At 37.1% G+C, this 15,525-nt stretch overlaps 1 protein-coding gene across 1 annotated transcript; it reads right to left on the bottom strand.

Moving 5' to 3' along the window:
- Positions 1 to 237: 237 nt before the first annotated feature.
- Positions 238 to 13,834, bottom strand: LOC103466449 (transcription factor 12-like). Its single transcript, XM_008412011.2, has 12 exons — positions 13,653 to 13,834; positions 10,320 to 10,410; positions 9,008 to 9,150; positions 8,806 to 8,929; positions 7,017 to 7,087; positions 6,569 to 6,665; positions 6,406 to 6,479; positions 5,485 to 5,655; positions 4,045 to 4,162; positions 3,803 to 3,959; positions 2,789 to 3,018; positions 238 to 1,959 (listed from the first exon to the last, which is right to left on the bottom strand). The coding sequence occupies exons 1-12, from the start codon at positions 13,719 to 13,721 to the stop codon at positions 1,817 to 1,819; spliced, it is 1,488 nt and encodes a 495-aa protein (XP_008410233.2). The 5' UTR covers positions 13,722 to 13,834; the 3' UTR covers positions 238 to 1,816.
- Between the last annotated feature and the right edge of the window lie 1,691 nt (positions 13,835 to 15,525).

The raw sequence follows: 15,525 nt of genomic DNA, 5'->3' as shown, positions 1-15,525 counted from the left end.
TTTCTGTCTAATTTCTTTACGTTTTTCTTCATCAAGCCTCTGAGGTTGATCAAAATAAAGTATCAAGCTTTGAATAAAGCATTTTTCTTTGCAAAATGTGTGTTGAGTAACTTCCTTCACAACATTTCTCTTTTGAAAATGACTTTATGGATTCTAAGTAACTTTATATCATACTCTATGCAGATGACTTTATTATGTGTTCAAATTTTAAAATACTGGAACATAAGAGAGGAAAAGCATTTTTAGAAAGACATTTATTGCTACATTTTCATATCAACACATGCCTGGAACTCAAACTGTACACATACTGCACATGTTATAAGTGTTTCAGATTATGTTGGTGTTTCTTTATGTTCAACAATGCAGTGAGTGAAAATTGTTTGTTTTTTAACACTGTATTGCTCAGAGCATTAAATTTAGGTACAGCTAGTAAACTGCACAAAAAAAACAGGCTTCATGATTAAAATAACAATTAAAAGCACATCAAGACATATGAATAAGTTCACAATATTTGTATAAAAGATAACTTATAACTTAAAAATGTGTTTTAAGTTCAAAACTTAAACATGCACAGGGTTTGTTTGACTACATCTGCAGAGCAACAATTACAAGAAGGAGGATTAAGTCCTCCGGAGATACAGAAAGTAAAATCCTGGTAGCAGTGCATTAAAGAAATATAAAAACACAATAACAGACCAGGTTGGATGTCCATGTGAGATTAAAAAGAACATTCCTGGAGATCTGTTCATTCACAGAATGTTCAAACCCCTGCAGTACTTACACACACACACACACACACACACACACACACACACACACACACACACACACACACACACACACACACACACACACTCTCACACACACATTCACACAGAGCCCACAGGAAAAATGAAATATGTTGCCTAAAAACAAAACGTGACAAAGTCTGCCCACTGAGCTTTGTAAAAATATGACTAACAAAATTGTTTGCCAATTTTAGACTGCACACGTAACTCTCCAGTCCATTCTGATGTACTGCAACACAAATATTAGCAATAAAACTACAAAATATGTACAAAACACCTGCAGCTTACAATGCATTTGTCTGATACGAGTCGTGTTTAGGCACAAAGTTATAAAAGTCCGTTTGGAAAGAGGAGAAATGATTGTTCGATTGCATCACACTTTCTGATCAGGGAGCCGCTCTGGACAAATTTGAACTGATTCGTCCAAAACGCAGCAATTACAAATCATTTAATTGTATTGTGAAAGTTTATCCCAAAGTGTTGGCTGTTAATCAAATATCGTGTATGTACAGTGCCTTGCAAAAATGTTCATCCTTCCTGAAACTCCTCTACATTTTGTCATGTTACAGTAACAAACATTAACGTTGTTAATTGGGATTTTCTTGATATCGAGCAACAAGTAGTGGATTATATATATATTTTTTTTTTACAAATAATCATTTGAAAAGTGTGGTATGCTTTTATAAAGGCCCCAATTTCCTTGAACTATTTTGCAAAGAAGAATGGGCAAAAAGTTTAGTCTTTTGTTGTGCCCAAAAGATTTTATTGACCAACGGGGGCTGAATACAAATTTTATCTGTATAAAATATTTAAAACTATGTCATCATCCCTGCAAATCACAACTACGATAAAACTTCAACAAAACCCATTGCAGTCTGTGGATGTAATGTGACAAAATGTGTAAAAAGTTCAAGGGGTAGGAACACTTTTGAAAGCCGTTGTATCAGTTTGTACAGTGATTTAAACTGATCGTGATGTAAATGAATGAAATGCTTTAAGTGAGACTTTGAGTTGTCTGTATCAGGTGCTCAGAGGTGACCCAGGGGGTTCGACGGGTCCGTCAGGCTCGGATGGAAAGCGAGATGTACAGACTGCGGATCCGACATGATGCTGGACGCCTTCTCTTCTTCTCTTCTCCGCAGACATGCAGCCTTCGGGTTCAGGTTTCTCTCTGCAGAACGGAAAATTTTAGTGGTTACAAAAACAGTAAATGTAAAAATGGAGAAACTGAACTCAGGTATCATAGTTTAGAACCTAAAGTTGTTAAAAAGTCAAAAAGTCCAATTAAACTCTATTCAGACAGACATCCTGCTAGCAACTTAGCTGGCTAGCTACGTAGCTGATAGCTAGCTAGATAGATTGATAGCGAGATTGATAGATATCCAGCTACCCAGGTATCTAGGTAGATAACTTGATAGTTATGTAGCTAGCTAGATCGCTACATAGATTGATAGATATCTAGCTACCTAGGTAACTAGATAGCTACGTAGCTAGCTTGATCGCTAGATAGATTGATAGATATCTAGCTACCTAGGTAGCTAGGTAGATGGCTTGGTAGCTATGAAGCTAGCTAGATATAGGGCAATTCATGCTAGCCAAGGGAAAATACATGCATCACAGCAGTAAAGGGCAAAATAGCAAATTGCAGTTTACAACTCACAATAAAAAAAAAGTAAAATAACTAAAAACCATAAACCGTGTATAAAAATAGTTCTTCAAAAAGAAGCTGTGATGCTGCACCTATAAAATAATGCTTAAAAATAATTTCAGGAAACATAATAAAACTATGGCGCTGCATGATAGAACAAAATTAATCAAGTGCACTACTATATCTGTAAACCACCTTTTTCTGACTGTGTAAAGATTTAATTCAAAGTCATTGTTGTAATTTTAAAAAATGAAGCAATATTCTTTATGTAGGCTTTAAGACCATTTCTGTCTGGTCTCTCAGACATCCCCCAATCACTTACAGCACATTCCTGCTCCGCTGTTGCACTGACCTCTGACCTGCTGCTCCAGACTCAGGATCACGGCCACGGCCTGGTGCAGAACCAGCAGTTTGGTCTGCGGCTTCTCGCTCTTCAGGTGCAGCTGACACATGTGGCCCAGCTCCTTGAAGGCCTCGTTGATGTCCCGCACACGCAGACGCTCTCTGGCGTTGTTGGCCATCCTGCGCTCTCGCTCGCGCTCGGCCTTCTGCTCTGGGCTCAGGTCCTCGTCCTCATGGATGCTGCAACGAAACCCATACGGCAAGCATGTGAGAAGGGAAATGTTTGCAGGTTAAACAAAAATATAAAACTTAAGAGAAGGTGAAAAGAGAGGACAGTTATTATTTGGTTTTCTCTGCCCTCTTCTGGTCACTTTGATAACATGGTTTTATTTGGTTTGATTAAATACATTTTTAAAAAGCTTATGCTAATTCAACAACCACTAGACATCTATTAAAAATATAATTTGAATGTTTGTTATTCATTATTGTCTATTCTGCTTGAAAACAGACAACAGATGTTTGGTGTGAATAATAAGAGATTTTAATTGATTTTAGTTTTAGAAAGAGAACCTCTGTCATTTTTGTATTTAACATGAAAATTAAAAGACTGAATTTGCTTGCACCTCTTATAAAGTACAACACCTAACAGTGTGTAAAAACCTTTAAAATGAACTAATCTCTTATTGCAGCAACATCTCAAACTGGAGGTTTTATTTAAAAGAAATCTAATCTTGACTTGGAGTTTATTTATTTTGTTGGAGAAAAAAAATCCCATTTAAAAAAATATTACAAGACTCAATTATACTCCTACTAATCTTGACTTTATTTTTTACTTTTTAAGTTTATCGTCAATTATAACTTTTTCATCAATATAAAGGAATTATATACTTAGAACAAGCTCCTATATCTTACTGAAAAGTTACTTCCAGTATGTGGTCTAACTGTTTTTTAACTATTCAGTGAAGATATAATAGACTGGATGATTGTTTTTAAATAATAAATGTATTTTACTCTCAGCTGTTACCTGTTCTGCGCGCTGTTCTCTCCGTGTGTTTTGAGTTCACTCTCCTCATCGGATCTCGGGCTGTCTGAGCCGTGGTCGTGGTTGGTGTGCATCATCTCCTCCACTTCCCTGCTTTCCATCTTTAACTCCAGGTTACTCTGAACACCCAAGCCACCGCCTGTGCAAAACCAAACATATATTGCAATAAAACAATTTTTTTTTTTAAATGAGAAAAACACTGGTAAAAGAGGAGGAATAAGTACCTCCTCCTCCTCCTGCACCATGTAAGAATGTGTTCCTCTGTCTGGGCGGATACGGGTGGCCATTTTGTGTTCGGCTCTGGAAGGCTGAGTGATTGTTGTTCATGGAGACGCCTTCAACCTTTAGGAGCCACAAAAAGCAATACGAGTCAGACATGAGTCAGATTCCCTCTGTAAATGATGAACTTCAGCAGTTTTTCTCTCAAGACACAAGCACTGCTTTGCATTGAACTCTTTCAACGCACTTTGTCAAGTTAGAAGTACTACAGAATATTTTATTACGGGTTTTTTATTAATTAATATTAATAAAAAATACTATTTAGAAGTGAAATAATCCGTCATTAAAACAAGACATTAACAACAAGCTCCTGTTTCTTGGTGAAAAGATACTTGTAAGTTAGTTTTGTCTTATTTCAAGTGCACTAAGATATTTCCACTCGAAACTAGAGTAAAAATACTTTGTAAGATTTTGTGTTTTTTTTGTGAAAAACACAAAATCCTTCCACTTCTGGTTTTTGGGACGTGATCTTGTCTGATGGAACCAATATTAAACTATTTTCCGCAGCGTTAAATATGGCTGTGAATTTATAGTGTCGTTATTGACTGAATAATGAAAAGTTTAAACTTTTAATGGACTTTTATTAACATTTTTAAAGAAAATGTAATTTTGTAGTGTCATTGTTGATCAAATAATGCAAAGTTTACACTTTTAATGGACTTTAAACTCAAGTTTTATAATGAAAATTTCTTTAAAAGTGTCATTATTGACTGAATAATGCAAGGTTTGCTATTTTAATAGACTTTAAATGTACGTTTTAATATAATTTGCATTAAAAGTGTCATTATTGACTGGAAAATTGAAAGTTTATACTTTTAAGTGACTTTTATTGCAAGTTTTAATCAAACTTTGCATTAAAAATGTCATTATTTATCAAATAATGCACAGTTGACCATTTTAATGCAAGTTTTAATGGAAATTTGCTTTTATAGTGTCATTATTGACTGAATAAAGAAAGTTTTACACTTTTACCGGACTATTAATGCAGTTTTCAGTGCAACTTTGCATTAAAAGTGTCCTTATTTACTGAATATATCAAATAAAGTGTTACCGAAAAGCCCAAACAGATCCTCTGTTCAATTCAATTCCAGACAAGCATAATCCTCCTCCTAAAACTACTGCACACCATTTAAATTCACCCCAATTCTCTTCAGGATGATCCACTTCTATCTGACACATCATTAGAAAAAAGGATAGTGGGAGAATTTAATATGCCCGCCCCCAAAGGATTAGACTAAATATCCTTTCCCTGTGAACATGGTAGACTTTTATTCCAGCTGGAGTAAAATCCCATCATCTGCTGAAAGAGGACGGGCTGAACAATGCAGAATTACACAGGAGACATTTTTACACCATTTTGATACTTTGAAGTAATGTTTGTTAACCATTGCTGGAGTGTGACAGCTGAGCGGCGCGGCGCTGGCTGGGTGGCTGTGGTGGGACTGGCCCAGTAAGCCGTGGATGTCGCTGGGCAGACAGGAAGTGGGGCCCACGGCGTGGTTCCTCAGAACGTGGATGACGTCGTCCAATCTGTCCAGGCGGTCCTCCACCTGAGACTAAAACCATCAACAGACACAGAAACCATTAGTTTAATATAAACTCTGGAAAAAATTCAGAGACCACTTAAAATGATCAGTTTTACTCTTTATAGGTTTATGTTAAAATAAACTTTGTTGCTTTATTTTATGAACTACTGACAACGTGTCTGAAATTTCAAGCAAAAATTTAGTATTTATTTGCAGAAAATGAGAAATGGTCAAAATAACTAAAAAGATGTAGCGCTTTCAGACCTCACTGCAAAGAAAACAAGTTTATATTCATTTAGAAACAGCAATACTGATGTTTTATCTGAGAAATCAATATTTGGTGGAATAGCCATGAGGTTTTCAATTGGTTCAGTGCAGTGGACTCTTCATTTGTAGTTTATGCTCCAGACATAAAATTTATTTTTCATGTTTTGGGAAATCAAATTTTTATCTTTTTTCACCAAATGTAATATTTATTTTAGTATTGTCTATTCTACTAAATGTTTTTATTTAATCACTTATGACTTTTTATACATTATTAGAATCAAATAAACAATTAGGTTCCTTTTTTTAAAAGAGAAAATAAAGAGTTTGTTACAATAACCTGCCGATGCAACTACTAACTTTTTATCAATATTCAAGAATTATTGACTTAGAACAAGATCTTATATCTCATAACTTAGGTTTGTATTATTTGCACTAAAAACAAGACCAAAAATGCTTTGTAAAATTTGCAATGTGACACAGAGATTTAATTAAAAAAAAGATCCAGATCTTTACCAGTGATATGAGTGAGGACTCAAAGTGGGGCGACACCGGTGGCTGAACTGAACTGCGGGGCCACAAGTTGTTCCCTAAAAAGAAAGAAAACCATAAGAAAAATCATGATATTCTGTATGAAAACATAAAACTCTAATAAACAATGATTATTTTTCTTTCCTACCTGTAGATTCGGCCGCATTTGGGAGCGGGGAAGGAGATCTCACTGGTGTGGAGGAGCTGGAGGGGAAGCTGCTGCTCGTGTGATCGGGGGAATAAATCTGACAGAGAGACGGAGCAGCAGAGGAACCAGAGCATGGATCATTTTAAAAGCACAACTTGTCATTTCTGTGTAAGCTTTAACAGCTGCTGCCACAAGCCCTGGAGCTTCCTCGTAACCTGAACTAAACTCATCCTTTCCTGTCATTTTACCGCACTGCAGCCAATAAAACGTCCCGATACACGACTGTAACCCTCCTTTAATGTGTGGTGCTCTTCTGTCGCCCCACAGGAAGTTATGAATTATAGGTGTGGGACTCCCAAGGTTTGGTTTTATGCTCTGACCTGACCCGTTTGAACATTACAGAGCACAGATAAGTAGCTTTAATGAGAGTGAGGTGGTTCGTACTTACAGAGGCCAAAGCTTTTCCCAGGGTATCGCCTGTCTGTGACGTTCCTGACACATTCACTTGGCTTCCTGAAACTAAACAAACACATTTATTATGACATTATGTAAATATATAGAAATAGGTGCTTTCTTTACTTTAAACAAAGCAATAAAAAAACAAAGCAAAGAATATGTAAATGTACACACAAAAACCAACTTTTTCAAACATAATAGTTAAACCTTAACAGGAATAAGATTTGGACTTCACCAACCAGATACATGATAATTAATAAAATAAAAAGTTATATAATTTAAAATGATTCACAGGCTCTCCTTATCCAAAATCTTTTACAACATTTTAACAAAGATATAAATGTGATTTGCTCTTTCTGTGAAAAAAACCCAGAAAATATTTTTTATTTAGTTTGGTTTTATCCTTTCTCTACACAATTCTGGAAAATTATTTGCATTTTGATTTTGACTTTTATTGAAGTTCTATTATTTAGCTTCACTGACAGCCCAGTAGCTAAAAAAACAGAATAATATATTATTGATCTTATTATAAACTTAAGCAAATGGCATATTCACAGAGGCCGTTACAATAATCAAAAATCCCTCGTTTCCATTTTTGAAAATGAGGTCAAACAATAAATAAAAACTATTAGAAATTCCACCAATATGAAAACCATTAAAACTTGCACTTTATGTGCTTTTATAAAGTTACAAATTATTTAATACTGATAAAAATTATCAGATTTTTCAATTAATAACAACATATTTCCCCATGTTTGAGGTGAATTATTTTTTAATCAATATTGACTCAAATTGAGTCAATAATTGACCCTTGACCCAGGCTTTGACGTCACTCTCACCGCCACTGCGCCATGTCACGTAAAGCCTGTCAAAAAACGCACGTGATAACCTAATATCGCTTTATTAAGTTGATTTCACCTCAAAATGGTAGTAGGGTGCTGGGCGGTCGGCTGCACTAGCAGAGAATGATAGAAACCAAAAGTCATTTTATTGTGTAACTTTTAGTGAGAAAAGATGGGAAATGGAGAGCAGCCGTTAATCATAGTGAGGGTTAACCCTCGGTGTAATGGCGGATTTGTAGCGAACGCCTTTTACAAGGTAAGAAGACTAACGTCCATATACTTTATAAATAAGTATATGGACTTATTTATAAAGTCCATATGGTTACCAATCTAACCATTGGTAACCATGGAAACAATGTCGCACCATGTAGCCTAGCATGTATGGAAAAAAACTGGTTAGCGTCTCGGCTTTTTGTACGTTTTTAATGCTTCTCCAGTGTAAAGGGAAACGCCGTTTATGACATAGTGATAAATCATGTGGTGTGAATTCAGACAAAGTCGGTAATTTCATCAACAAGTCAGGAGGGTGGAGGAATGGGCCGGTTTCTAAGCTAGCAGTATCCAACTTCTGTAAATACCGATGTATTAGAAAATATTTGAGCCCCAACCAGGTGTGTTAATTAGCTTGACTCGAAAAAGAAGAAGCCATGAATAAACTGGCAAAAACAACTTTGGAAAATAACTAAAGTGACTCCTAATTCTCACTTCCCACGTCCATCATGGCGCCTATAAGTGACGTAGTTAAAAAGGGTCAATATCTTGTGTGCACACGCAATATAGTTTTTCCAGCCAAATCTCCTAAATTTGTAAGTTAGTTTTTCTTATTTCAAGTGTACCAAGACATTTACACTGGAAAAAAAAAAGAAAAAAAATGCTATATATATTTTGCAGCGTGCAACAACGAGTAAAAGTAAGCTCTTATTTTTTTATTTTCCTCACCTGCTGGATTCTCGGAGTGGCTGTCAGAGGGAGAGCGGGACACCGTGTTGTTGCGGTGAAAGGTGGACATCGGCGGTAAACCTCTGTTCATTTCAGCCGCCAGCACCGAATGAGGAGAGAAATCCTGAGCAGAATGCAAACGCGTTTTAAAAACAAGAGTTTTTATATCAACATTCACCAGGGCTGATGAAGGAAAACTCACCAGGTTACCGTGGGCCGGCTGCAGGCTGCTGTAGCTCCCCAGCTGTGCTTGGTGCCCCGCCGAGGCCCCCAGCGCACCTTCATAGCCCTGCTGGTTCAGCCCGTTTACGGCGCTCCAGATGTCCGGAGAATTGCTCATCCCCTCTAAAATAAAGAATCATGTTTTATCGCCTGAACTGCTGAGGTGTCCTGAACTGCCAGTCAAGTTATAAAGCAGAAGACTGGACCCCGGTGCAAAAAAATTACATGCAATAACTAAGTTTTACTGTCTCAATTAAACAGCACAGGACATGTTTGGTAGCTATGCTGCTCATTTCATATATCTCTTTTACACCGGGGTGAATAATGTATTCATGGTCTATGATATTAATAGCAACAAAGGAAAACATACTCATACAGTGCAGTGTAATAACTAAACTCATTTATTATTTGTTTTAGTTTTCTATTTGTGTTTTATTTATTGAACAGTTTTAGCCAGTTTCATATTCTGACATGATTGTAGTTTACTTTTTGTCACAAACATTTAAATATTCCCTTGCTATTAGGTTTTAAGTGTTTTGTTTTCTATTTTCATTGTTCACCGGTTTCCAGTTTATTTTATTTGATCCATGTTTTTGTTCTTTTTTTCTTTTGTTGGTCTTTTTTTATTTTAATCATGCTTTTTGTGTGCGTCAGCTTCTTTTTGACCATTTTTGTCTCACACATTGCAAAAACACAAAATCTCACCAAATATTTTAATACACTTGAATTTAAAAGTAATTTCTCAGCAATCTATAGAAGCTTTTTCAAGGTTACAAATTCCTTAATATCTATTAAAAACTGGCAGGTATTTCACTTATAACAAGACATGTTTCCCATGTTTTGAGTGAAAAAAACTCTGCCAATCAAACTAGCATTTTAATGACTTAAAACAAGCTCCTATATCTTGCTGGAAATTTATAAGTTTTGTCTTAATTCAAGTGTATATGATATTTTGATTGAAAGAGACAAACATACTTTGTAAGATTTATTGTTTTTGAAAATGGTGTGCTATCAATAAAGTATCATACTGATTAGTTTTTAATATTTAATCACCAATTTATCACTTTCCTCATATTTATCTTGCATCCATTGTGGCAAATTAGCCTCATCTTCTCATCATTTTATATCTAATTCTATATAAAAGTAAACAAGGAGGTTGGACAAGAGGATCACATGGTGGTCATATGTTATAACCTGCTACAAAAGCTAGAAGAAGCATGATACTTCAAGAAACATTTGATTGTTATTGTTGGATAATGAGTGTTTCGAGGTTTCGCTGGGCTTGAACTCACCAAAGAAGGTGCTTGCAAACACATTGCTGGGGACTTTGCTTGATGAGTGTGAAGTTGAGTTGCCATCAGAGCTGGGAGGCTGCCCATAAACCTGAAAAAACAATTAAAACCACCTTAACAACTGATCATTTTCCTACTCTGGTGCAGGATGTTGGGCTGTAAAGCTAATTCCAGTTAGCATGTGGAAAAAATTAACACATTAATACAGAAAAAATGTCATATTATTTTTTTCTCACATTTAGATGTTTAAAGTCACACCACATTGTCTTAGTCAGAGTTTCGTTTGGATTATTTTAGATGTGGATTTGCAGGTGTGCTTTGTATCTTTATGCATAACTAAAATTCACTTGATCTCAGTGTTGCAGATGTCCAGACATTTTCCTTCAGGATTCCTGGACATTTGTGTTATTTTTGGTCCTGGAAGCTCAATCATTAGCAATTTGGTTACATTTATAGAGCCAAATCACAACAGCATCATAAAAAGTGAGCATAAGGTCTGCAGATGAATATGGCTGCAGTTTTTTTAACCTCTGTTTTATAATATTCTTTTGTTTTCTGCTGTTTGTTTTTAAGTTTTATGATGCTTTAATGTTTTCTGAACTGGTTGTTTATAAAAACTTTTATTTAACTTACCTGGTTAAATAAAAAAATAAAAAATTATTCTGGCCTCTTTGGGATCAGCTCTCATGCAGGGTCACATAAATGTTTTCTACATTTGTGGATAAAACTCTGACTTAGAGTCCCAAAGTCTTCAAAATGTCATTTTTGTTTTTCATGTGTTCTCAGATTTCTCCTTTATGTTGTCAGACAGTGAGTTCTTGATTTAATCACAGTGAATTTGTAGCTTGCATGGGAGCAATCTGAAGTAACAATGCAACGAAAACAAAACAGAGTGCGGATGCACACTTGGAGCCATGGTGGTAATCCATAATCTGCAGATCCATGCACCTCCTCATCCGGATTTGGGAACCGTTCACCAGGAGAAATCCCTGCGCTAATCATGATCAGGTCCGGCTGCGATTCAGATCCCCAAAAACATAAAACTGAATTTCAATTTGTCATGATTCCTTTAAATTTAGATTAAAGCCCTCCTGCTTAGAGTTGGTTTGGAGACATCATAAATGAAACAATAATCAACAGTTGGATGTGGAACGACAGCACTTGATAAAATCTAATGCTTGTTGACTGTGTGTTTTTTGTTGGTTTGCACTGATTTCCTTAATTCTGGGAGATTGGTGATGGGCCAATGCCTACATATGAAGCTGATCTTATTTACCTCAGCAAATGTTTAAAAATCAGCCTCTGTCCTCTTCTGCTCTGCAGAGAGAGGTTTGACTGACAGACCGGCCCACCAGGTCATGTCTGCACGTTTGCAGCTATCAATTGTTAATCGATGATTGATCAGAAAACTCCAATCGGTGCACTTGTACTTCTGTGACTTTGTGTTTTTGTGTTAATATGATGTAAAGCACTGACTGACTGATCGATTGATGATTTGTGCTCAAGATAACACAAAATGGAAAACAAATATTCTGAACGGCAAATGAATTTCAGATTAAAGCATGCCCTGCACTCACGCAGACACAGAAACCCTCAGAGAGGCGCTCGCCTTGCCCAAAACCACCAAGAGGCTCGGCCTGCACCTGCACTTCCCTCCGTCGCTTTGATGTGCCCCAGGAAATGAAAATAAACCTCCCTGCGCTGCATCAATGGGGTGTCAGTTACCCGGACGACAAGTTCTGTAAAGCAGGCTATTAGAGACTCTCTTGAGTACGCTTGTGCAAGGCTCGCACATTTAGGCAAACCACACACACACACACACACGCGTGTGCACGCACAGAGCCGTGACCCTGGCTGGCAAGAGTCCCATGGTGATTGTGGGCTTGGCCAAACAGAAGAGCCCCTGTCGACACTCGGCCCGTCTGAGCCGCCACGGGCAGCATATGGCAGAGGATAAAGCCAATTGTCCTCCTTACCATCAGCATAGCAGGCGACCCGTTAATAATGGTCACACCCCCGCCCCAGCACGCCCTCTCTGGCCCCCGATGGAGAGGGGCCATCGCCAAGGCACCCTCTTTTAGCACAGCATTGATTTAGGAGCCATCAATCATCAGATCACAAAATGATAATGCACTTTTTTTTTTTTTTTTACTCCTGCAGTTCAGAAGAAATTCAAAAGCAATAAATTATTATTTTCTATTAACGGAAAGCTTTTTAGGGCAGGGATATGTATATAGTCCTCCAAGAAGAGCAACATTATAAACACACACACAGAGAGAGAGCATCAAGATGTGAGATAAGTGAAACATCAACTTGCTATTCAAGGCCCATGCCTCGCTCCACCGTGGCCAACTCCGGCCACATGCAACCAATTTTCTGCCTCTGTGATCCACGATGTCTGGATGTGGTTAGTCTCTCCGAGATCAAAGCTGCCTTTGATAATGGTTGCAGCGGTGCAGGGACTGCTCCAACGTAGCGGGGTTAAATCAAATAGAAATAGAGGCAATCTGCTTCATGTCAAGATGTTTTTCTGCTGCCAGGCTTGACTGGATTGCACAGAGCAAACAGGAAGTCTCACTCAAGCATTTTAAAAACAAGCCTTTTTGTCAGCCTAGAACAAGAAGTAAAAGTGAATTTAAAGTTATAGCATGTTGGATAGATTGTGTTCTGTTTTTTCTGATTTGATCAGTTTTTTTAATCATTAAATGCATCAAAGTAAAAAAAAAAAATCGACCAATGTTGCACTTTTTTGTAGTTTGGTAAAAATCAGAAAGAGGTTTTGATGCATAAATTGAGATAATTTGATTGTCATTTTCTGCTGGGTTCAGCAGAAAATCTCTATTATGAAACCTGTTTTACATTTTAATCCTGAGAAGGAAAATAATCTGAATCAGTTAAAACTGGAATTTCATTGTCAGCAAAGAGAAACCTGACTGGTGCATCTCAACAGGATTACTCTGGAGCTGAAAGGGTTCAAGAAAATGTAATTCCTAATGTTGCAACTTTATAACTTTAAGCCAAGTTCACATCTTATTAAAGCACTGACTCATCTGAAAGACTAAGCTTTCTCCCTCTGCACCTCAAAACACACCAGTCATTATCAAATATCCTGTTTAAATAAGACAACATCCCCAAAAATCTGACATTCCTCCAACAACTTTCAACTGGCATAAATGTTTAATCAAGTTTCCACTGCAAATGCATTCAAATCTGATGTTGATTCTCGAAGCGAAACTCAAGAAATGAACTAACAGGACAGCAGAGAATGCAGCAAACACACAAACAAACCATGACCAACCTAATTTATAGTGGATAAAATATGAAGATACTCACTGGCTTCATGTTGTAGCAGTACATCAGTGAGTTGTTGCCTGTCCCAGGGGCAGGATGAGCACAGTACATAACTCTGTCTGGATCACAACGAGACTCTCAGCGCTCTCCACACACGGCTCCTCTGTCCACCTCTTTACTCATGTGTGTGGTGTGTCGTCCACACACACTCCTTCCCCTAACCCACCCCTGCTGGTCGTGCAGCAACCCGCAGACAACTTATGCAAATCAGGGCTGGACCATTTCATCCGGCACAGAGGGGGTAGCCAAGACATGACGCTTTTGCTTTAAAATGTTACATCATTTATGAGCTTTTCTGCTTATAAGTGGAAAATTATCACACAAAGAACTCGTTAATTTACAATTTGTGGTGGCATTGGGTTTTGTAAGCATAAAAAACATTAATAAATTCACATGAAAACCAAAATTACTAGGGAATTCCCAATCAACGTATGGATGAATAACCCCCAAAAAATACATAATTGTACTGATGAGAGATCCTTATTGCTCAGATATCATCCTGTTTTCATGTCATCTTGCATAAGTGCAAAGTTGAACACACACAAGGCTAGAAATCCCTCCTCTGGACCAACAAGCAGTGATGACGCCACCAAGATAATCTCCTGTTAGACAGGTAGAGGTTTCCAGTAAACACTGGATACTACAGCCTTGTCTGACCTACATTCACAAATAGAGCCAGGTCTTAATTTGCAGGCACGTGTGGCATGGAGAGCTGGGTTTGGAGGTTATTTGGTCTGTCTGGGTGATTGTCTGCAGCATCTCCTAAACAGAGTCGTCCTTCCCGTATGAGGTCAAATCCACCACACGAAGCATTTTTAACCAAAACATATGCAAACAACATTAACGAAAAGTACAATTTCATTTGTGGCTTGCATTAAGCATGCCTTCTATATGAGAGAGGGGGCTGAAAAGATGGAGTTGGCTCAATGCACAGAGCTACAGTATGGCACCCGGTCCTGGCACCACTTGGTGTTTTACAGACACCTCACAAGAATCCAATCAAATGATTCCCGCTGGGACAAAAACAGTCTTTTCCAAACCACAGTACCGACTCTTCAGTAAAGACAGACTCTAATGCAGCTGAGTGCTGTATTTTATTTCTTGTTAACACTCGAATTGAAAATAAAATAGTGCAAAAATGCAAAAACTTCATTATTTGCCAGGATGTCTTTGAACCCATTTTGTCAGTGAGAGATTCAACTGGTTCATGAAACATGACAGATTTTTTTTATTCTTGCTCACTTTTTGCTTTGCTTTATTTTTGAAGGGATATTTTTATTTTTCTTATTTTTCGGAGAAGTATGACCTAAAGCCTCTCTTCTCTACCTGAATGAAGGAAATGTTTGCTGCACAAATGTAACAAAAACATTTGACACCAATTGGGATGTTTAATAAAATTCATCATCAGATCAGAAAGTTTGTTCAAACAAGAATTTAAATTATTCTAAAGTAAAATAATTAGTTATTTTAACTTGATATTGTGAGTAAAATAATAGAGAAATGTGGCTCTTTAACCAGGTGAGGACAGTTTTTTTCTTGCATAATATAAAAATAATTATTTCGTTTAAATTGCAGCACTAAGTTAAAACTCAAAATTCAAGTTTAATGAAGTTAGAAAACAATGTTTAGACAACTTGTCTCTTGTTGTTAAATCAACTTCATGAACTTTAATTTCTGAGTTAAAACCAAAACTATTTTCTTGTGTCTTAAACTGCATTTCCAAGGCAGCAGGTGGACTTTCATTTTCAAGTTAAACCAAATGTTTTACAGTGAATAAACTGTGCTATAAAAACAACAGGACAATGGTGGCGACAGTGGTAGGACTTTGTCCTATCACAATTGGCAGGTTGCTGGT

The sequence above is a fragment of the Poecilia reticulata genome, chromosome 6, assembly GCF_904066995.2.
Source record: "Poecilia reticulata chromosome 6, P_reticulata-male-v2, whole genome shotgun sequence".
Lineage (NCBI taxonomy): Eukaryota > Metazoa > Chordata > Actinopteri > Cyprinodontiformes > Poeciliidae > Poecilia > Poecilia reticulata.
The sequence above is the reverse complement of the archived record's forward strand: the minus strand, read 5'-3'. Positions and strand labels throughout refer to the sequence as shown.

What these genes read in the sequence shown, in the direction of transcription:
- LOC103466449 (XM_008412011.2), bottom strand. Translation starts at nt 13,721, where the DNA reads ATGTACTGTGCTCATCCTGCCCCTGGGACAGGCAACAACTCACTGATG. An exon ending in CCACTCCGAGAATCCAGCAG is followed by an intron (nt 7,088 to 8,805) that starts GTGAGGAAAATA and finishes GTGTTTGTTTAG; the next exon opens with TTTCAGGAAGCCAAGTGAAT. An exon ending in TGGTGCAGGAGGAGGAGGAG is followed by an intron (nt 3,960 to 4,044) that starts GTACTTATTCCT and finishes GGTTTTGCACAG; the next exon opens with GCGGTGGCTTGGGTGTTCAG.